At 38.1% G+C, this 22162-nt stretch overlaps 1 protein-coding gene across 3 annotated transcripts; it reads left to right on the forward strand.

Annotated features, from left to right (window-relative positions):
- Window positions 1–145: 145 nt before the first annotated feature.
- On the forward strand, window positions 146–19140 carry RECQL (RecQ like helicase). 3 transcript variants are annotated; one of them, XM_065742500.1, is made up of 14 exons: window positions 146–170; window positions 4475–4672; window positions 6924–7103; window positions 8335–8441; window positions 9342–9540; window positions 10593–10759; window positions 11285–11366; window positions 13405–13553; window positions 13639–13756; window positions 15310–15448; window positions 15836–15927; window positions 17536–17755; window positions 18607–18736; window positions 18888–19140. In XM_065742500.1, the coding sequence occupies exons 2-14, from the start codon at window positions 4525–4527 to the stop codon at window positions 19074–19076; spliced, it is 1920 nt and encodes a 639-aa protein (XP_065598572.1). In that variant the 5' UTR covers window positions 146–170; window positions 4475–4524; the 3' UTR covers window positions 19077–19140. The 3 variants fall into 3 exon arrangements, with proteins under 3 accessions (XP_065598572.1, XP_065598571.1, XP_065598570.1); XM_065742499.1 differs by lacking the exon at window positions 146–170 and adding an exon at window positions 2958–3020; XM_065742498.1 differs by lacking the exon at window positions 146–170 and adding an exon at window positions 3643–3723.
- The last annotated feature ends 3022 nt before the right edge of the window (window positions 19141–22162 follow it).

The following is a 22162-nucleotide window of genomic DNA, read 5'->3' on the forward strand; positions in this document are numbered from 1 at the left end:
CGTGTGGCTGTGGGTTGTATGCGCGGTCACCTCCCGTCACGGGGCCTCGGGAGGTACTGGGACCCGCTACACTGAGGTGGGCGCTGCCCGAGTGCTTGGAGGATGTTCTGCCTGCAGGTGGTGGGCGCTGGGGCCACCGCTTTGTGCGCTTCTCGCTGATGTGAGTTCAGGTACCTTTCTGTTTATTTATTTTTCCCTCAGTGCGAGGGTGTAGTCGTGCATGTTGGGGTTTTATTGCTGGGTGAGCCAGCTGTCTCTGAGAAGAGGCGCTATTGTGGATTTTATTTCCTTAGTGTATACAACCACACGATGTTTTGGGCTGGAGGGGACATTAAAACCCATTCAGTTCCTACCACCCTTATGAGTAGGGCTGCCACCCACCAGCTCAGACTGCCCACAGCCCCATCCGTCCTGGCCTTGAGTGCTTCCACGGGTGGGGCATCCACAGCTTCTCTGTGCCAATGTCTCATTGCTTTCTGAGTGAAAAAATTCCCCCAAACACCTAACCTAAAACCATTCTCACTTGTCCTGTCACTGTCAGACTGTGCAACAAGTCAATATCCCTCCTACGTCTAAGCTTCCTTCCAGTACTGGGAGGCCCCAGTAAAGTATCCCCAGAGCCTTTTCTTCTCCAAGCTGAACAAGTCCAGCTCCTTCAGCCTTTTTTCATAGGAGAGGTGCTCCAGCCCCCTGATCATCTTTGCAACCACCTCTGGACCCATTCTAACAGCTCCATGTCCTTCTTGAGCTGGGGGCCCCAAGCCTGGTTGCAGTACTCCAGGCAGGGCCTCGCAAGGGCGGAGTATGGGGGGAACAATCATAGAATCTTAGAATACCCGAGTTTGAAGGGATTCATGAGGTTCATCGAATCAGACTCAATTGATTCAACTGATAGATCCAAAGCCCAAACACAGACTTGTTCCATTTCTGTCGGTGATTAAATATACCAGATGTGAATTAAATTTATTTCTTAATTAAAGAAGAGGTGTCAGGGGGATGAATGAGTTCTGGAGCGTATGGTTTATTCTTTTCCCCTCTCTCACAAGAAACTGGACCAGGGCACACCACAAATACCTCTGCGTTGCCCAGGCCCTGCACTCACTGCAGCTACACATTGAGTGGGAAACATTTTTTTCTCATCTTTTATAGTTAATAGTGTTGTTATTAGTAATATTTTATAATACATTACTAGTATTATCTTTTAGAGCAGGTCTGCAATTTCTGTGGGGCAAGATAAGGAGATCCCTTTACAGGGATCTGGGCACTTACATACACATGCATGAGAAAATACATGCATGTGTTTGCTTAATTTCTATCATTAGCTTTAGGCAAAAGAAAGGAAAGAAAGGGCAGAGCCCCATTGTGGGGCACTGCAGGTTTTGGGGAGCTGCAGCTCCAGCACCGTTCTTGACCCTGGTGGATGCACATTCTGTAGGTGGGAGGATGGAAGCTCTGCCCTGTTCTTGTTTCCAACTCCAGCTCCAACATGACCCCATCTCCAGTTCTGTCACTGTCCATATCCTAAGGGTATAATTGTAATAGTTTTTCTGTTTTTCCAGTAGGGTACAACTGCCTACAGGAAAGAATCTTCCACTTGCTTTTTGTCCTCTTATGGCTTCTGAGGTATGAGTTTGTCTTTATTCATTGTCTTTGGATCTGTGTTCGTGTTTTTGACAGTCAAATGTTTTTTTTTTGCTGTGAGTATTGGTACAGAATCAGTTATAAGGTATGCTGAATGCTTCTTTTAGAGGAGCTGAACTACAGCCTTGTAAAGCTTTAGCAGCATGGAGGGTAACCTTCCTAGGTTAACTTTCAGTCACTTCCCACTCTTTGGGTAATAAAATGTCTTATGTTTAATGAGCTATCAGCATAGTGATGTTTGTGATGATTGCGTTTATTCTGGGGGAACAGAAGTGTATTACATTTGCAGTTTATCAGTTCCATAGCTACTGATTTTCTGCACGTCCCTACTTGCTCTGTGCTTGGAAGAAGCTAACATTCCAAATCCTTTTGTGCAAGTGGCAGATGATGGAGAGACAGGATTGTGTGACTTGGATTTTGTAGGAGATGTGGACACTGCTGAGTTATCCTGACAATTTATCTCTGAAGTGTGGGCCTCCAACACAACAAAATACAACATCTTCTGTCAAATTCAGTCCTTCATTTGCGTTTTTTTTTTAAATACATTTTTGCCCTGTTTGTAGGAGCACAGTAAAATATCTCTTACCTTAGGATTAGCTTTAGTGAAGGTCCTCTGAATTCTGTTTCACCTTCCCTCAGATTTGACTTCTTCATATATCATAAATGGTTGAGAATTGCCCAAGGTATAGAGACTACTAAGTTTCTTAAGTTTCATATTTCTAGCATATAATGCAACAAAGAGTATCTTTCAAAACTTAAGCCAATAATTAGAATTCTAATTTCGGTTCGTTGATGATCTAATCTCCCTCCTCTGAATGAAACTGCCCTTCTTCTTCCTCCTGGAAGATCCTCTAGAAGTTTTGTTGGTTATTTTTCTAATGGATGCACTGTAATTTGCTTTGATTAATCTGTAAAGTAGTCTTCGAACTGAATTGAAAAAAAGATTGATCTAATGTGAGTGAATGACCTGTCTATACTGCACCACGCATCTGTGAAAGGGATGAGAAAGGCTTCCATAAAATTCAAGTTTTGGCCACAAATCACTCGGTTCCATTTGGAAGATCTTTATAGCCTAAGGCTCTGTGTAACCTTAAGAACTGCTTATGGCTTCACATCAGTCCCTTTTGCAGAAAGGGACAAAGTGTGTTGTCATGTAGTTGGGGATATTTATTGTAGATGGATTAAGTGATCTAGTTCTTAACCTGTTATGCTAGCATCTCATATATTGAAAAATTTCTTGTGATGGGTATGTTCTAATTTTAGAAGGATTACTAATGAAATGATTTTTTGTTTGTTTTATTCTTAGTGACAGTTACTTGGTTAAGTGAATTCTCCTGAGAATAGCCCTCTGTATTCTCTAGAGATGACAGCTGTGAAAGGTAATCCAAAATTAGCACTCGATGTGTTCTTTCTGCTACCTTTTGGTTAACAGACACAATCACTTGATTTACTGATTCTTATTTATAGGAATTTGGTGTATGCAGAAAAGAGTATCAGGTCTATGTTGCTATTCTTCAGATTTGAAGAAAAAGATGTTTTCATAGAGTAATAGAATAGTTTTGATTGGAAGGGACCATTTAAGATGGTCTGGTCCAACCATCCTGACGTATTTGTGTTTGCTTGTTTTAAAACTGCATAATGTTTTTGTTTCTTAGATTAAAAACTAAAATTGAAGTACATTTGTCAAAGAAATTACTTGGCTTTCAGTGTGCTGAAAATATACTTCATACTATAAGACGCTTTCAGCTCATTCCTGCTGAATAGCAGTGGGCTTTTTGAAAGACAAATATTCTCATTTTGTGCCATTTGTAAAGAGGATATCTTTTTGCATAGGAAGCATTTTTCCTTCTGTAAGCAGTTTATCACATCTGCGATGTTTGGACCAAAACTTTTATATTGGAGAAAAAAAATACACTTTTTATGCTTTTTCTAGCCTGGCTTGAAAATGATGGTACACGGTTGATGTACTGTTATGTTATTACCTTTTCAACTTGGAGGGTTGAATTCGAGAGCACAGCTCATAATTCACATAGATGCATATAAGGATGTTTAGATGCAAATTCCTGCCAAAGTTTCACTTCTGTGAGTCAGGCATTTGGGGAGTGTTTGCTTCAGCTCTTTCAGATCTGAAGAATGGCTTGTGTTTGCAGAAGCTTTTGTCCTCCATATTCAAACCTTGACATTTAGCAAATGCTCTGGATCTGCATAAAAGAGGAGATGTGGGTGCCCGAAACATAGCTTCCTGCTGATGTCTCTATTTCCATCTTCAGAAGACTTTTACTTGCTGAGGTTAAAGTTGCTTATTACGCGTAAATGCTGTCAACAAAATATGTTCTAACATTGTGCTCACATTGCAACTGGCTAGAACTCCTTTTGTGTTCATGCCAACTCTTTCAGCTTTAATGTCAGGCAGATGCAATTTGCTTTTCATTCCTCCAAGTTCATCTGCAGAAAAGAAAACGATGGCAAGTGTTTCTCTGGAGAGACTGCTTCTGAGAAATGAGATTGTGATGTACTTTTAATCTATTAATCAGTGTAGTCAATGCTAGTGTTGTATATCTCACACGCTGTATCAGAGATGGCAATGGATAGTACATAAGTTCCTTTATACAGCCTACTAATAGAAGGAATACCTCATTAAGCATTACAAAGTACTTTTACATAGTGTGAACAAAATTAAAGGTGTTGCACTCTTAGCAGTGGGCCTAGCGTGCTTTTTCTCTAAATGGTTTTGGTTTCTGTTTAATTTTGGCTGTTCTCAATCAGCATGAGAAACACAGTGTTCTCTAGAACAGTTATTAATGTTTTGCCTTCACCTTGTTTTTGTTGTCAGTGCTAGAGGAGGAACTGCTTTCCATTGAGAATGAGCTGCAGGCAGTGGAGATGCAGATTCAGGAGCTACTGGATAAACAGCAAGAACTCATTCAAAAGAAGATGACATTAAAAAAGCTGATAAAGCAGTCTGCAGGAGAGTCAGCAGCAGGTGGAAGTAAAGAGACTGAAACCTCAGTTGAGGCATGGAACAAAACAGGTTTGCAAATATTCTTACATAGAAGCAATCTAATTTAGTAGGGGTAAAATGTGTTCGTACAGAATTCTGTTTGGATAGTAATATTGTTCCACTCTGTTTTGTTCAGCTGGGTTGCCTACCATCTTACACAGGATAATTTTGTGCTTACCTCACTGAGCATTTAATTTTAGTTTGAGTTCTAGGCTTTCTTCTAGTCTAGAAGAATTACCTTTTATAACATTGTCCTGGGGCAGAGGTTTTTTTTTGTTTGGTTTTGTTTTTGTTTGTTTGTTTGTTTTTTCCCTCTTAGTGTCTGGTAGGATGCTATGTTTTGTCCTTGGAAGAAAAATAATGTTGATAATGCACCGATGTTTCAGTTGTTGCTCAGCAGTGCTATAAACAGCCAAGGGGGTTTCAAGTTCTTGTACTGTCCTGCTATACAGAAGGGGGCTGAAGGTGCCCAAGGGATCTGTGAGGGGATGGAATGAGGACAGCTGACCAAATGGATATTCCATATCGCATGACATCATGTGGAGAAATTATAAGATTGAGGGGAGTTGGGGTGGGGGCTGCTGCTGATCAGGGACTGGCTGCGCATCAGATGGCAGATAGTGAGCAATTGTTCTGTGATTCACTCGTTTTGTAAATATGTATTATATTATTATTATTTCTATTGTCATTTTCCTTTTCCTTTTCTTCTTAGTAAGTAGTTTTTATCTCAGCCCATAAGTTCTATTTTGTTGGTTTTTTTCAGATCCTCCTCCCTATCCCACTTGGAGGAGGAAGTGAGCAAGCAATTGTGTGGTGCTAAGCTGTCTGCTGGGTTAAACCACAGCAACTGCTTTCATTCCTTTCTTGATGCAAAGTCAGAGCTGAATTGTATTTGCTATAATAATCCAAGAGAAAATCTGGATACATTGCAGTACTTATTTTTAGATTAAAAAAACACAGGAAATAATTACTCTGGATGTTTTCAGGACTTACTGATAATAATCTTGCATTCTTAAAGTTACATGTCACTATCTCTGTTTCTTCTTGCCCCCCTATCTTGCCTAATGATGCAAATTAGATAGATGCTGACTTCAAAATATATTGTAGAATATGTTAGTACTGTAGACTTAGTTCAAGTTACAAATGTCCCATGGTGCTGTGAGGGCTTCTGTTCTTTTGGAAGTGTTGTTTTTTTAAGTAAACGTTATTTGAAGCCCTGGATAGCTGGTTGTTTTTGACCATGTTATACCTAGCAAATTCAGATCTTTTTATTACTGTTTTCCTACTTGTCTTTGACTTCATTTTTATTACTAGTGCTGTATCATTTCAGATCAGTGCTATTGAACAAAATGATATATTTTGGGTGTCTTTTCTCCTATGCTCTTAAAGCTGACATCTTTTCAATCAGGTGCTGCATTTGTATGCACTGCATGCAATAGAGCTTACTGAAATCAATGGGAGGCTCTTGTTCTCAGAGAGCATTGCAATTTGACTGTGATCTCTGTAAATTAGGAAGCAATGCCACTTCAAGTCCCAAAGTTAATTCTTGCGTTGCATGCATCATGGCCTGAAATTCTTACAGCTTTTCTGCAATTTTATTTTATTAATAAGAAGATGGTTGATGTGCTTCCTGATAATCTGAAATTCAAGTTTTTACAGTATCCTCAAAATGGCGCAGTCTTTAACTCTTTACTGGGGAAAAAGAATTAAAGTTTTATAAACACATTGGATTTATTATTTTGAGAAAGCTGGCACCTCCCTACCCCCACTCTTCTTTCTTAAAAGAAATTTAAAAAATGCTCATTATTGCTGGAACAGACAGAGCAAATGATAAACCTGCCTTTGTTTTCTTAACTTGCCATGTCTGCATTTGTATGAAGGGGGAATTTGGGCAACTGTGTAGTAAAGGTGTTGTAGGACTTTGTGTCTGCTTTTATTTATTTTCAGAATGGGCTTCATGTTTCCATTTTGTTTTGGACTGATCAGTTGACTTAACCGTTAGCACTTCAAAGAGCTTCATTTGTTGTGAGTTTTTAGCATTAGTATGTACATAAAAGCCCTTTGTCTGGAGGCTGATTATGTTTGCATTTACTTAGGGTTTTCAAAGGTACACCTACTAGAAATCGGATAATTCAGACTTAGTTTGTGTGCCCTTATCGAATCTTTGATAACTCTTCCATCTAAAAGTGTGTCACTTTCTAATCTAGTTATGTATATATAAGTTACCCTTTCTTATATTTGAAGAAAATAGATTAAAATGCATTTTTTTTGCCCTTTACAGATTTTCCATGGTATGAGAAGGTAAAAATTGCACTGCAAAACAAGTTTAAACTCCAGAAGTTTAGGTCCTTGCAACTTGAAACAGTAAACGCTACAATGGCAGGGAAGGATATATTTCTGGTCATGCCTACAGGTGGTGGAAAGAGCCTTTGTTATCAGTTGCCAGCTGTCTGTTCTGATGGTATGTTTGGGGAGGAGGGGCCATATCTAAACCATTGAATGTAGCTTCCGCCACATGAAGTGACTTGGAGAATGCATGTTGCATTGGTATCTAATTGTAGAATCATTACTGTTGAAAAAGACTGCAAATGTCATCTCATCCAACCATCAGCCCATTACCCCATAGGCAGTAAACTACGTCCCTCTGTGCCTCATCTCCACACTCCTTGAACACCTCAAGGGATGGTGATTCCACCACTTTCTGGGACAGCCTGTTCCAATGCATCACCACTTCCTGAGAAGAATTTTTTCCTAATATCCAACCTGAACCTCTCCCCTAATATCACAATAAGCAAGAGAAAAAAACAAACATAAAACTAAGATATGAGAGATTTACTAGATGGAAAAGAGAACTAAGCTTATATTTCTCTATTATTTATTTGTTTATTTTTGTGGAGCAACAGTAGCCTTAAAACAGATAGGCCTTTTAGATGTGATTTAAATTTAAATGATTTACATACATTCCTGTCATTACTTCATATTTTTAAACACTGGAAGACCTTTTTTGATGTTTGTCACTATATTTTTTTTCCATTTTTTAATTAATTAAATTTAATGTAATAATTTAATTTAGGGTGGTACAGTTTGGTTACTGTTGGACTTGATGATACTGAAAGCCTTTTCCAACCTGAGCAATTCTATGATTTTAATATACTGACTGTGAATTATTCAAATATGGATAGCTGTTATTTTTCTGTTCCACTCTAAAATTTTAGCTCCAGATTATTTGAGAGAGGCTTTGTGCATTTGTTTGTAAAAACAAGTATCCAGCTGTAGTTTTTAAACTTCTTTTGGAGAAAAAACAACATGTAGTTGCATGGAAGTTTCTTTATTTTTAAAGATCAGAGTTATCAGTACCTAGTGTTGCTTAGTTATTTGTTACTAAATCTAACTTGCTTTGTTTTGTATATTAGTTCTTATACTCTATTTTTAGTAGCTTAGTTCTAGATTTTAAGAGAAGTCATAGAAGAAGAGAAGGTGCATGTCATAGTTAGTTAATTAAACATATCCCTATGTGACCTAGCACTCATCAACTATCTAGTAGAGGAATTAGCTGCTAAGTATATAAAGTTTAGGCTCCTGTTAGGCAGGTCTAACAGAACAGGATTGATGCATTATTAAAAAAAAAAGTATTAGAAATGACAGTGTGCAAACATAATCATTCAAATATCACACATAATTTATTATTACAGGTTTTACACTTGTGATATGTCCTTTGATATCACTTATGGAAGATCAGCTCATGGTGTTGGAACAGCTTGGCATTTCTGCAACTTTATTGAATGCTTCAAGCAGTAAGGTATGTTTAACTGTTAACATTTTATGGCCAAGCTCACATCTCACCTCTGTTTATGTTATTTATGAATACTGAATGGCACAGTTTTAGCAGCTAACGCTATCAGCAGAATCTTGTCAGCTGTGTGCTGTGGAATGGGTAACGTGAATGAATTTATAGCATTCTTGTTTTAATAACAAAGGCACGTTTAGACCAACAGCTTTCATGGAATAAATGGATTATGTGGGGCTATTTAAAGGATGTGAAGTACCTTTGTCTGGTGTTTTTTCTGTTTTTTCTGTTTCTAGTCTTGAAAGATTTTGTCCACTAGTGATGTCTTGAGCAGTGCAGGCCTTTATATACAGTATTTTGTCCTTCTTTGGGATAGTAAATGTTTAAAACTGAGGCCAAGAAGTGATTTATTTCCCAGTCTGTTATTAGAAAATTGCCTTTTATAGTGATTTTTTTTTTCTTGACTACCAGGAGGCTATAGTCATTAAATTGCACGTGGCAATGGATTTGATAGCTTAGTGGCCTTTTGCTCCTTGCCTGATTTGCAGCCAGCTTTCATGTAGATAATATTGAATGTTCAGTAATAGAGGTTACCACTGGGAGTACTTGTTGTGTGTAAGTAATTATTTTATACATTTTATACTTGTAGTACCACAGGCTTGCTTGATACATTATAGTTTAATGGGAAAAATCTGACAGCAGACGCTGAAGCAAAACCAAAAATAGTTCTGTTTTTCAGACTTATATGAAAGATTTTCCAAATATTAAAATTAGTGTTTTAGATATAGTGGTCTATCTGTCTCAGTCCCCTCCTAGGAATTGTTAGTAACCTCTTTAGAATCTTAGCAGTAAGCAACTTCAGTGGGTTGTCCTGGTTTCCTCACGCCTGATTTCTCCTTTTGTTTTGAACAGGAACATGTGAAATGGGTTCATACCCAAATGCTAGACAGGAATTCACAACTGAAGCTCCTTTATGTGACTCCAGAGAAGATTGCAAAAAGCAAAATGTTTATGTCAAAGCTAGAGAAAGCTTATCAAGCAGGATGTCTTGCTCGCATTGCTGTAGATGAAGTCCACTGTTGCAGTCAGTGGGGCCATGACTTCAGGCCAGGTATGCTCTTTAGAAATCTAATTTCCAGGGTTATTCAGGCATCAATAAGTAATAAGTTAGGACTGAAATAAAGTTAAGTGCTTTCTTCATACCTTAAGTAAATATTTCCATAATTAGGCGTGACAAGAATGTGGGTTAGCTCAAGAACTTCTGTTCATAAACGACTCTATCCTTGTCCAGTAGCTATGTTCATGCAAGTCAGAGCTGTTTCAATGTCCTTTTTGCTGTTAGTATTCTGAAATACAGTTTTTGGATATCATCTTTAATAAAGCCCATACAGTCATCTTTAATCTTCTGCTACAGGAATGACAGGGAATTTTGTATACCAATCTTTAACCCTGTAGGTGAGGTGAACAATCTCATTCTGGGATGCAAAGTCTTGTGATCTGTTAAGATAGCTAGGTGATGATAATGCTTTTGGAATAGACAAGATATATTTTAATTGCTGATAATTAAAAAGCAGTTTGAAGTTAACTTCCTCGACTATCAGGAAAGGAAAAGTTTCTTCAGATTGCTTCAGGTTTTATTGGAGAAAACTAACCTCTTGTTTCCTTGCTGTTGGAAGAATGGGACTGTAAAGTCAACCTTTTAAAGTCTTTCCTTAGTATACTCTGTTCTGTTTATCCAAATTCCATATTACTTGTTTATTAACAAAGCTGTGTTTACAAAAATACCCATTAAACAAAAACAAAAAACAACACCCAAAACCGTAAAAACAACCATCAGGTTTTAAAAACACCTGCAAAATAATCTGTATATTGTTTAAAAGCAATCAAATGATTTTTTAAATAATTTTTAGGATGATTATTTTGATGTTTTGCCCTTTGAATTGCACCTTTTATAAAGTTAATGACAAGAGAATGCAATTGTTCTGATAAGTGCAGCCTTCTTATTGCCTCAGTTGGGTGTATCAAATAGTTTTGTGGTAACCATTAGTAATAACATTTATTGCAGTATTATCCCGTTGAATATTTTCTAGATTATCTTTTACTTCGGGTCTCTGAGATAAGACATCTTTTTTTTTTTAACCCTTTCTCTGTATTCCTTCTCAGACTACAAATCCCTTGGTATCTTGAAAAGACAGTTTCCCTGTGCTCCCTTAATTGGATTAACTGCAACTGCTACAAATCATGTTTTAAAGGATGCTCAGACTATTTTACATGTTCAGAAATGCATTACCTTTACTGCATCTTTCAACCGGCCCAATCTTTACTATGAGGTATGTCTTATTAACTGTTTAACTGCATCACAGCCATGTTATCTTCTGTAAGTAACAGTTGATGAATTTCAGGATAGGTTGTCTGTTACACATATTGATAATACCTAGCCTGCAACTGAGTGAGTGTTTCTTAATGACTTGATCTGAATCTTCTGTCATTTGCTTAGGATCATGGGCTGCCCTGATCTTTGTGAACAAGGCTTAGCAGGTAGGACTGTGTACAGGGGAGAGGTAGATAAGCAATCTGTTGGAAAATGTCATATTATCACAAAAAGGTGTGAGTTAGTGTGTTGTACTGTATTGACAGTATGACCTTAACTTACTGTTCTTCCTGAGTTCATAGTTTTTATCCTGTGAGCTTTTCAGATGTACTCTGACTCTTAGTTATGCGTATAGTAATTTTGGTTAAATGACAGAATGGTTCTATTTACTATACTTAGAGAAGTAAGATAAAAGCATTGTTTTAACAGCAGATTGCTTGCCAACTTGAAGAACTCTCTGGCATGCGTGTATTATGTTTTTGAGGTTCGGCATAAACCTTCAAATAATGAAGATTTCATTGAGGACATTGTTAAGATCATTAATGGAAGATACAAGGGGCTCTCAGGTAAACAGTGTAAAAGCACACTATTAAATATAATATTTAGTGTTACATGGATTGTTTCAAGTGATCCTTAAACATACAGAGAAATTCCACTTTAGCCATACATTAAGCATCCAGCATTAAGATAGGAAACTTACTAAGATCTGTACCTTGAGTAATTACTCATTCCATTCATTACTGTTTAAATTTTCCTACAATTTATTTCTATTTTAATACTTTAGGAGATGTGTGTAGAACAATGCTTATGTATATAAGAATAATAACTTTTGAGACTGTAAAAACAAGTCTGAAAAGAGGTTCTCTCTGTGTTTTAATTCATACATTTCCCATGTATGATCTGTGTTCATATACTTACTATCTTTAACAATTCTTTTTCATATTTAAGCATAAGATTCACATATTACTCAATGCCCAGAATGAATTCATGATGGGGGTGAATTGCACTTATGTGATGAAGGCAGAACTATTAAAGCTGGACTTCATGCATTCAGTAAATTATGAGGGATGCTCCAAAATAACACCTCCTATTTTATTATGTTGGCATTGGTGGTATGGCAGTAGAGGTCAAACTTTCCCACCAGTGTCTTATTTTATTTGTTGCAGTGCAGCAGATGTCAGCAGAGGGGCAATTTGGCAGAACAGTGTCAGACTTTAGAGTGTGTATTAAATAAAGGCGTGGCACTGAATTCCTCCACATGGAAAAAATGACACCTGTTGACATTCATCAGTACTTTCTCAACATTTATTGAGATCAAACAGCAGATGTGAGCACAGTGGAGGTGGTGTCTTTCAGCAGTAGCGACAATGACATGGACAAATGTAACATTATAATGCAATGCAAAGCACAGCAGCAGCAGCAGCGTAGCAAAATGCCAGGCTGCAGCATGTGAGAATAAGCCCAAATGCTGCAGCAGCTGTAGACACAGAAACAAAGGAAACAATCTGCTTACCCTTAGAAGGCCTCAGGTATGCAGGGATCTCCAGTAAGACATCCTCACTGCCACTGCCAACCCTTAAATGAGATCTGGGAAGGGGTGGATCCTGGCTCCACCCCTTCCAGTCACTCAGGTACACTGCATGCACCTGAGCTCCCCTGGGATGGCCCTGCCTTCCCACCAGGTGCCCAGTCAGTGCTTCAGGCTGTGACTTAGCATTTCTGCTACAACAAGCTGCCTTCTGAATGACTGCACATTTTTATGAGTGCATCATCCATGTTCTTGTTCAACACTGGAGAAAATGCATAGCTAATGGTTGGGACTATGTTGAAAAACAGTGTTTTGTACTTGAGAGTTTGGTCTATCAAATAGTGTTACTGTGCTCCTTGTATCTGTTTCTGTAGGAGAAATTACCTTCAGAGCAACCTACATTTATTAAATCAAGAGTACTATATTACAAGGGCAACAGAACCCAGTTTTCTAAAGCAGCACCTGTGATGGGCAGCTCCCTGTAGAACTGTACTAAGATGATTAAAAACTGCACGAGTTTGTGTACAATCTTAGATTTAGCCCAGGCTGACTAATGATAAGAAGTTGATTTATCTGAAATCTCAGGTGAAATGTCAGGTGCCATAAGGGGTGTAATGGGTTCCTTTAGTAAAGGACCACTTCACATAAACTGTAAAAAGCATTGTCTTCCTTGAGCATAATCACTGCCGTGATTGTGCAGATTAGAATCCATTTTTTCTCTTTAACCTGCAAGCTAAAGCTTTAAGTTGAACTGTTACTCTGTGTAGTGGGAAAAAGCCCTAAAAGGAAGGTAAGCTATTTTTTCCATAATTTAAGAAGCTTGATAGAAGAACTTCAATGCTACTTTTGAGTTATTTTGTCTTTTTCAGATTGATTATTTAAATTCCATTTCTGTCTACCAATACTGCGTGCTGCATAGGCACAAAAACTATTTACTGACTAGTTAGTTATTTTAAATTAATACAGCTTTTTCAATGTTTTCTTATTAAGTATTGGGGATTGTAGGGTGTTTTATTATCTTACTATAATGTCTTAAAAAAAACCTAACAACAAAAACATCTTTTTCTTTTATGCAGGAATTGTTTACTGTTTTTCTCAGAAGGACTCTGAGCAAGTTACCATGAGTTTGCAGAAACTGGGAATCAAGGCAGGAACTTACCATGCAAACATGGATGCTAAATATAAGACCAAAGTTCATAAAGGATGGGCAGCAAATCAAATTCAGGTTAAGTAGCTGTTTTTCACAGACTTCTATCTCTTTTAAACAAATTATAATTTGGTACCTTGATGGTTTCTTCATCTTTTTTCAGGTTGTAGTGGCAACTGTTGCTTTTGGCATGGGAATTGATAAACCCGATGTGAGGTTTGTAATTCACCATTCAATGAGCAAGTCAATGGAGAATTACTACCAAGAGAGTGGACGTGCAGGTATATTGTAGGAAACAGCATTTGCAAAGCATCTGTTGACATTTGTTTGGCTAATAAAATTATGCTTTCATTTCAGACCTACATGCAGTATCTTGTCTTTGAGATGGGTTCCAAAGTGTGAATGCCACTCTACCCTCTAGGAAGAGGTTTTGAAGCAGATACAAACTACAGTCGTGATCTCAGGCCTCTGTGCTGCAGTGCAGCAAAAATAACTGAGTGTCTTGCCCTTTCCTGAGAATTTTTTTGAGTTACTAGATTTTTCTGGCATCTGAACAACATGACATTGATCAGACTTGTCACAGAAGAGATTTTTTTTTTCCTTGGCATAGCAACTGGGATGTGTGATCTGCTCAGATTCTCAAGATGATTTGTGATCTCTGTCTGAATTTTGCTGGCCACAGAAGTACAAGTGGAATGGGGAGCCCGAGGCAACAAATTTTAAGGATTTATCACTATATAGCAGCATTCGATAGCTGGAATAGCTTAATGTGATTTTTGCTTTGTTTGTTTCCTGTTTAGTTATTAGCTTGTGTTCTTACTCTTTCAAAAACAGATTTGAGTGTACATGAAGGAAAATTCTTTTCAAGAACCTGAAAGGGTTGAAATTTTAACTCTCTATGCTAGAACATGTCTGCTGGGCTAATAGATAGGAGCTGTTAAAGTTGTGGGAGTTGGTGTTTGCTTACACTAGAACCTGGTTAATTCCAGATAGAGCAGGAGTTAACGTAAACAAAAATGTTGTTAAGTCATGGGTCTTACAGGTGCTAAATAGTTGTTTCACAGTGTTTATCAGCATAGGGTGATCACAACAAGCTTTTGTATGTTTTCCTTTTACATACCTCGATGTAAATGGGATTTTTCTGAGGGGAATTCAAGTACTGCTACTCATTTGCCTGAACGTATCTTATAGTTTATGAAACTTTCCTTGTTCCTCCCAATTGGCCACCCAAGTGAAGTAGTTCCTTTCTTTTTTATGTTAAACTTTATCAAGTGTAGGTTCTTAAGGCCTTTTCTGCTCTCTGGATCTTGCAAACAGTAGGAGAGTATCCATTACATCAGGAGAGGTGGCCAACAGAAAGAGATTACCTCAGTTCAGCTGTAGAAGCCGAGGGTGGTTTTGAATGGAATATTTTGTTTAATCATAATTTTCAATTTGTTATCATGAGTACCTAATAAGGTATTTGAAGGTCACAGTATCTTTTAATGGAGTACAAGTCAGGCCTCAGAATATATTTGGATAGGATTTTCCAAGAGACGTAGGGTGAGCAATTAAGTTTCTGTATCACATTAATGTTATATTTTAGTTCAAGAGTCAGAACCTTCTTTCTGTATAATTTTTAGTTTGCTTGATTGTGTAGCTGTAAAAGACTGTTCTAAATCTATTTTGTTTCTAGTTTATGATGTTGTATTCTATTGGCTGATGTTACGCATAATAGCCTGCTACTGTGGTGTACTCTTATAGTGGGCTACAAAAGCTGATCATGGAATGATTGGAATTTGTATCAAGCTATGCTTAAAAGTCTACATCTTTTGTCTGTCTTAATGTATTGCAGGTAGGGACGACCAAAAAGCTGACTGCATCTTGTATTATGGCTTTGGTGATATATTCAGAATCAGCTCAATGGTAGTGATGGAAAACGTGGGGCAAGAGAAGCTGTACGATATGGTCTCTTACTGCCAGAATATGAACAGGTAAATTACTTTAGTTGCTTGGTTGCTTTGTTTTTAAGTAAAGTACCATTCAGAGCAGCCTTTGTTGGGCTCAGTCTAGGAATGAGCTTATATTAAAATATTTATTTCATTCTATTGGAATTGCAAATCATATTTACTCTCCTGCTTTAACCAAGCTGTTTACAAAGTAGTTTTAAGTATTGCTGAAAGCTAATGAATTCTCTTAATAAAACTGACAAAGAATACTGTGTTGTATTATTTATCTATCTTGTGATTTTCCTGAGACAATTCTCTGTGCTTGTTTTGAGATGAAAGCTTACCTGGAAGATCCCTCTTCACTACTTCATGATTTGTAACACATATAGATTTCTGTTATTTATCCCCTCTTTTGCTCATCTATTCTTTCAGGTGTCGCCGGGTCCTCATAGCCCGACACTTTGATGAAGTATGGGATTCTGCAAATTGCAACAGAATGTGTGATAACTGCTGTAGAGAAAACTGTAAGGAATTTGTTTTTACTAATAAAGATAGAATCTGGAAAAGCTTGGCTTAAAAAATAGTCTAGTTTAGAGTGACTGTAAGTTCTGTAAAGTATGCTTGCTATATAGCCTGTTAGCCAGGTACAACTTTGGTTATGAGTATCAGTTTTCAGTGACTTCACGTTGCCAATTATGGAGTGTTTATCAAGCTATGTCTTTAGCTCAGTTTTTTGCTCGAGATATCTTTCAGGCTCAGCAGTTCATCTGTTCCAAAAGTGAACATGAAGGATGGGGGAGGTTGTTTTGTATCCCGTTTTGTTTAGGGGTTTTCTTGGGGATGTGAAAGCTACATTTCAGGAAGGAGTCTTGCTCCTTCCATGTCATCCTGTTCACACTTAGCCTCTGAGAAGGCACAGTTTGCACTTATACAAGGTTGGTCCACTTATACTTGGTTGGTAAAATCTCTAGGGATTTCAGTACTGCATGCTCATGAGTCCTGCCTGTACCAGATCTGTGCAAATAACATAAAATAGTTGTGCACATTGAGCACACTAATTTAGGATTTTGCTATGTGTCAGCCGTAATAGCACAGTGTTTGGAGAGTGCTTTTCCTTTGGAGGAAAGTGAGGTTTATAAGTAGGTCCACATCAGCCAGACATACAGGGAGTTTGGGAGAGGAGCTGAAATAAGTCCTGCAGCATGGTAAAAGAGGATGGCTTCAGTAGAATGCAGTTCTGGGTCTTAAATTCTTCCATTGCTTTGCCAACAATCATCCCGAGCACTGTTAGGTAGCTAGCTTAAAATACACCATTGTGATGATCATTGCTGTTTTACCTGTCATTTTTTGGTGCCCATCCAGAAAGCCATTAATCTGAAGATGTACCAAGTATCTGTTGTCATGCTTACTACATGGGACCTGTAGCTCAGACATAGGAAATGCCATGTAGAACTAAGAAATCTTTGAGAAGAATCTTTGAGAAAAATCTTTGAGAAGACACACGCAAAAACACCTTAAAATTTTTGGAATACCAGATTAGTTGGCATCATAAAATGTGGAAGATACCAACTCCTTGTCTTTAATCTGTTGTGAAGCATTTGGATGATATAGTGATGAATGCTTGAAAAATTTAATCATTCACGATGAAGCTAATTTGTACAGTTAAATATATTTTTCTCTCACTTTTATCTCTAAGCGCCTCGAGAGAAGAAATGCCTTGAGCATGTTCCTCAGTTCCTCTTTGCTCTCTAATCTTCCTATAATAATAAACACTATAGATGAGGAAAAGGAATACAGTTGCAGAATAATAATGTAACAGCTACTGTACAAATACTATGCTTTGTAAATAAGTCTTTGAAATAATTTGTGTGGTCTGCAATACAAACACCTGAAAATGTTTGCAGGGTCATAGTTTTAATAATGAAATAGCAGTGTAAGTTTAACTAGAAAAAAATCCTCCATGGACAGAGGAAAAGTTACAGCACAGTTTAAAATACAAAACAAAGCACTGAAAGCATCAGCATCGTATATCTACAAATGAATGCATCTACGTGTCATATCTTTTTATATGGAAAATATATGCATCTATTTATGGAAATATTAAATTATCATTTTAAATATTGATTTGGTAGCTATTGAGAAAATGGACATCACAGGATACTGCAGGGATCTGATCAAGATACTCGAGCAAGCAGAAAGCATGAGTGAGAAGCTCACTCCACTGAAGTTAATCGATGCTTGGTCTGGAAAAGGTTTATCAAAACTCAGGGTGGCTGAAGTTACTCCACCAAAGCTCCCTCGAGAGCATCTGGAGAGAATTATTGCCCATTTACTGCTGCAGCAGTATCTGAGGTATGAACATTATTACTTCTTTTACAGCTAATTGTCATTTTTCATTATTGTCACGTTGCTTCCATATAATAGTAATGGATGTATTCCATCATCTCATTTAGAACCATTTAGTGTATTTAAAAAAACAAAAAATATTTCTGTAGTTCTATTTGAATGAGTTAAAATAGAAGTTGTAGGAACATTTGAAATGCTGCACCTCTCAATTATAGAAAGCTGGGGCCTTCTGCAATTATGTAAGTGGAACTTTCAGCTCTGCAGGAAGCTTTATGTTGGAGAAGTCTGCTATTTTTACTGAGTCTTGTTTCCATGCCATGGATAAAGCAAAACAAATGGGGTTACCCATGCTGAGTTTAAGATAGGACAGGCTGAGCACTGTGGGAAAAGTGAAACTCAGATTTTAAGAAAGGACAGTGAAAAGACCAGTGCTTCTTTTTTAACCTAGCTTTCTGTGGTGCATGCTTTGTCTTCTGATAAAGTTTTAGACATATGCACAAAATCAAGTATTTAATCCCATTTACTATTTTGGGATTTTACTTTTATATACTCTCTTAACAGCTACTTTTTATAGTCTGGAAAGAGCGAGCAGCTGACTGATTATATTTTCTCTTTATTTTCTTCTATGTATTCCAAAAGATTGGGAGGGGTTTGCATTTATATGCATATAAAAGTCCACAAACTAAACTATGCTAACCATTGACCAGATTAAGTGACTTGGCTAGGTGAAGCAGAATCAAGCTGCCATATGGAATGTCAGTCAGAAGAATTACCATGTATGTTCTGTTCTTCCCCTGCATGCTCCATCCTGACTTTGTCTCCAACCTTCTCCAATGAAACCAATTTAATTTACTCAGGGAAGACTTCAGCTTCACAGCATTTGCTACAATATCCTACCTGAAGATAGGACCAAGAGCAGGTCTGCTGAAAAATGAGGCACACGTCATCACAATACAAGGGACAACAAACAAGAAGAGCGTTTTCAGGGTATTTATATCTGTTCTTTCCATAGAGCTTATTTTAAGAGGTTGGCATCTGTTCAGTTTATTTAAAATAGCTATCATTACTTGTGCATGAGAACATTAGAAAAGAAGAAAACTAATGTTGGAATGTTAATAGAATTGTTTATGACTTACAGAACAAACCATCTGAATCTTCAAATTCAGAAGGAAGCCGTGAAAATGCTCAGACTGTTTCAAGGACTGTCCAAGATTCAGCAGTGAAGAAACCACAAGAACGTAAGCGCCATAACTGTGGAACTAACTTAAAAGTGAAGAAGCCTAAACTTCAGGCAGGTGGAGATGACCAACCCATACATCTTGACTGAGTAATGCAAACTGCACTTAGGATCTCAGCATGTTTGGCTCTCCATGGACAGCCTGGTGCGCAAGCTCATTTTGCATTTTAGTTTTTCTATGTGGGTTGTTTGTTTTTTTTTTTATATTTAAGCTATAAAGGAGGGAAAAAATGAAAACAAGTATCTTCAAAATCCTCAAATCCAAAAGTCTTCTGGTCAAGAAAAAAGGTTGATATCAAATTAACAGGTGTATCTTACAATACAGCAATGACTACAATATGTAAGTATTTAATCACATTGCCTTTCCTAACTCTTTTGAAAATGTAGTTTATAGTAACTACTATAGTAAGTGCTGCAGGATGACTCTTGTTGGAAAGGGACTTCCAGATTGTCCAATGCAGCTACCTCACTGCTCAAATTCAGTTATCTTAAGAACTGTGCTCTGGACTTTGCCTGGCTGAGTTTCATCTCTCCCTCATAATGGAAATATCACAACTCTTCTCAACACTTGTGAGCTGGTAAAACACCAGAGCAACTACAGAAAAGAATAAAGGAAATTTCTTAGAGCTTTTATTTCCTATTGCAACTCGTTTATTGCTTTATGTCTTTCCTATTACTGTGCTCAGTCTGGGCCCCATTGCTGTTGTGCTTTTCCATCAGGCAGTTAAAGACAACAGCAAGATAAAGTAACAATCCCACTCCATCCAGCCTTTTTCTCTTCTAAATGTGGAACAAATCCAATTACCCCAGCTTCTCTTCTCCAAGCCCCTAGAAAGCTTAGAAGCACTTTGCTGGACTCGGTATACTGTGTATATCTATTTCTTTTAAAAATGAACCCAGTACTCCAGCTATCATCTCACAAATGACTGTACTGATTCTCTGTACTCTGCAGCTACTGTGGAAGAACTACACACTCTAGTTGTTGTAAACTTAACTACTTTGCTTTAATTTTTAAGAGCTTTAGTAAACACATAACCTAGAACATTCAGTTAACGACTGACACATAGAATCTTAGAATTCAGAATCATCTGATTTGAAAGGGACCTTTAAAAGTCATCCAGTTCAATTCCCCTGCAATGAACAGGGACACCTACATTATCAGGCTGCTCAGAGCCCAGTGCAGCCTGACCTTGAGTGTCTCCAGGGACAGGACATCCACCCTCTCTGGACAGCCTGTTCCAGTGCCTCACCACCATTATTGTGAAAACAAAAGAAACAAATAACAAAAAACACCACAAACTTCCTTATATCTAATTTAAATATCCCATTTTCTACTTTGACATCATTTCCCTTTGTCCTTTTCTCAAGGGACTCTGCTAAAGAGTCTGTCCCCTTCTTTCTTATAGCTCTGTTTAGATACAGGGGGGCCTCTGTCAGTCTCCCCAGACCCTTCTGTTCTCCAGGCTGAACAGCCCCAGCTCTCTCAGCCTGTCCTTGAAGGGGAGATGTTCAGTCTCTTCAGTCATTTTCGTAGCTCTCCTCTGGAGAAGTTCCAACAGGTCCATGTCTCTCCTGCACTGAGAATTCCATACCTGGACTCCAGCTGAGATCTCACCAGTGCAGAGCAGAAGAGCAGGATCATTTTCCTTGCCTTGGTGGCCATGCTTCTTTTGATGTGGCCCAGAATACAGTTGGCTTTCTGAGCTGTGAAGGTACACTGCTTGCTCATGCCCAACTCATCATCCACCAGAATCCCAAGTCTCTCTCCTTACACCCCTCAGCTTGTACTGATAGCAGAGGTTACCATGAACCCAGTGCAACACCTTGCACTTGGATTTATTGAACCTCATGAGGATCACCTGAGCCGACTGCTTGAGTCTCTCAGAATGGCATCTCATCCCTCAGGCACATCAGCTGCACCTACAGCATGGTGTTATACACAGACTTGCTGAGGGTCCACTTGATGCTCCTGCTGATGCCATTGATGAGTATAGTAAAGGGAACCGTTCGCAGTAGAGACCCTGAAGAACACCACTCATCACTGATCTCCATCAGGACATTGAGCCACTGACCACCACTCTTGTAACCAATTCCTCATCCATCAAATGCTCCATCTGTCAAATTAATATCTGAGAGAAGGATGTTATGGGACCATGTGGAAGACCTTACTGAATTCCAGACAGATGACATTAGTGGCTCTTCCCTTGTCCACTCAGTTACACCATCCTAAAAAGCCACAAAGCTGAAAGGCAGGATCTGCCCTTGCTGAAGCCATGCTAGTTATCCCATATCATCATCTTTTCTTACACGTGCCTTAACAGGGCTTCCTAGAGGATCTGCTCCAAGGTCTTCTCTGGTGCACAAGTGAAGCTAACATGTTGGTACTTCCCTGGGTCATCCATTCTGCCCTTCTTAAACGGAAAGATATAACACTGCCTTTTTCTCAGGCAACAGGAGGATTTCACCTGACCAGGTACATACATAAATGCTACAAGCTTCCACCAGCTTGTAGTTATGATGACCTTGGCACTCCAGCTTTGTTCAAGTGAAATTTAGTCCTTTCCTTAACCATTATCTTCTTGTTTAGGAGAAGATAATGCATACTGACATACTGTACATAGATTGCTCCAGAAGTAATGTGTGCCATGTATTTCCACAGAAATTACAACAGATACAAAGAGCACAATAACACAGTCTGATAGAGTAAATTCTGAGTTACAAAAGACTGTTTTTCAACATAGTCTCCACCATTAGCTAACTTCCTCCAGCAACGAACAAGAGCCTGGATACCATGCTCATAAAAATTGCACCAGCTGCTGTTGCCATTGCTGAAGCACACCACCTACTGCCTTCCTGTGCTCACATCCACTGTTTGGTCTCCATCAATGTCTACTAAGCTAAACACAGCGTCCAGCTCAACTTCTAGTTTTAAGCTGTTTCCTTATAAAATTTGTCATAACATTTGCAGCTGCTTTCTTACTAAATAAACCCCCCTCCTTAAATTGTTATCAGCTGAAGCTTTGCCTCTTATTTGGCAAAATTAGCTGAAAATAAAGATGGCTGCAGCTTCCTAACAAATTATTTAAATTGATATCACCAAAGCCATACAGGGGAGCTGCTGTTCAACGCACAACATTTTTGTTATACTAATGTTTACATCTGACTAATTATCATAA

The sequence above is a fragment of the Cyrtonyx montezumae genome, unplaced genomic scaffold (genome assembly GCF_038088225.1).
Source record: "Cyrtonyx montezumae isolate F1298 unplaced genomic scaffold, pur_monq_1.0 scaffold_3, whole genome shotgun sequence".
Classification (NCBI taxonomy): domain Eukaryota; kingdom Metazoa; phylum Chordata; class Aves; order Galliformes; family Odontophoridae; genus Cyrtonyx; species Cyrtonyx montezumae.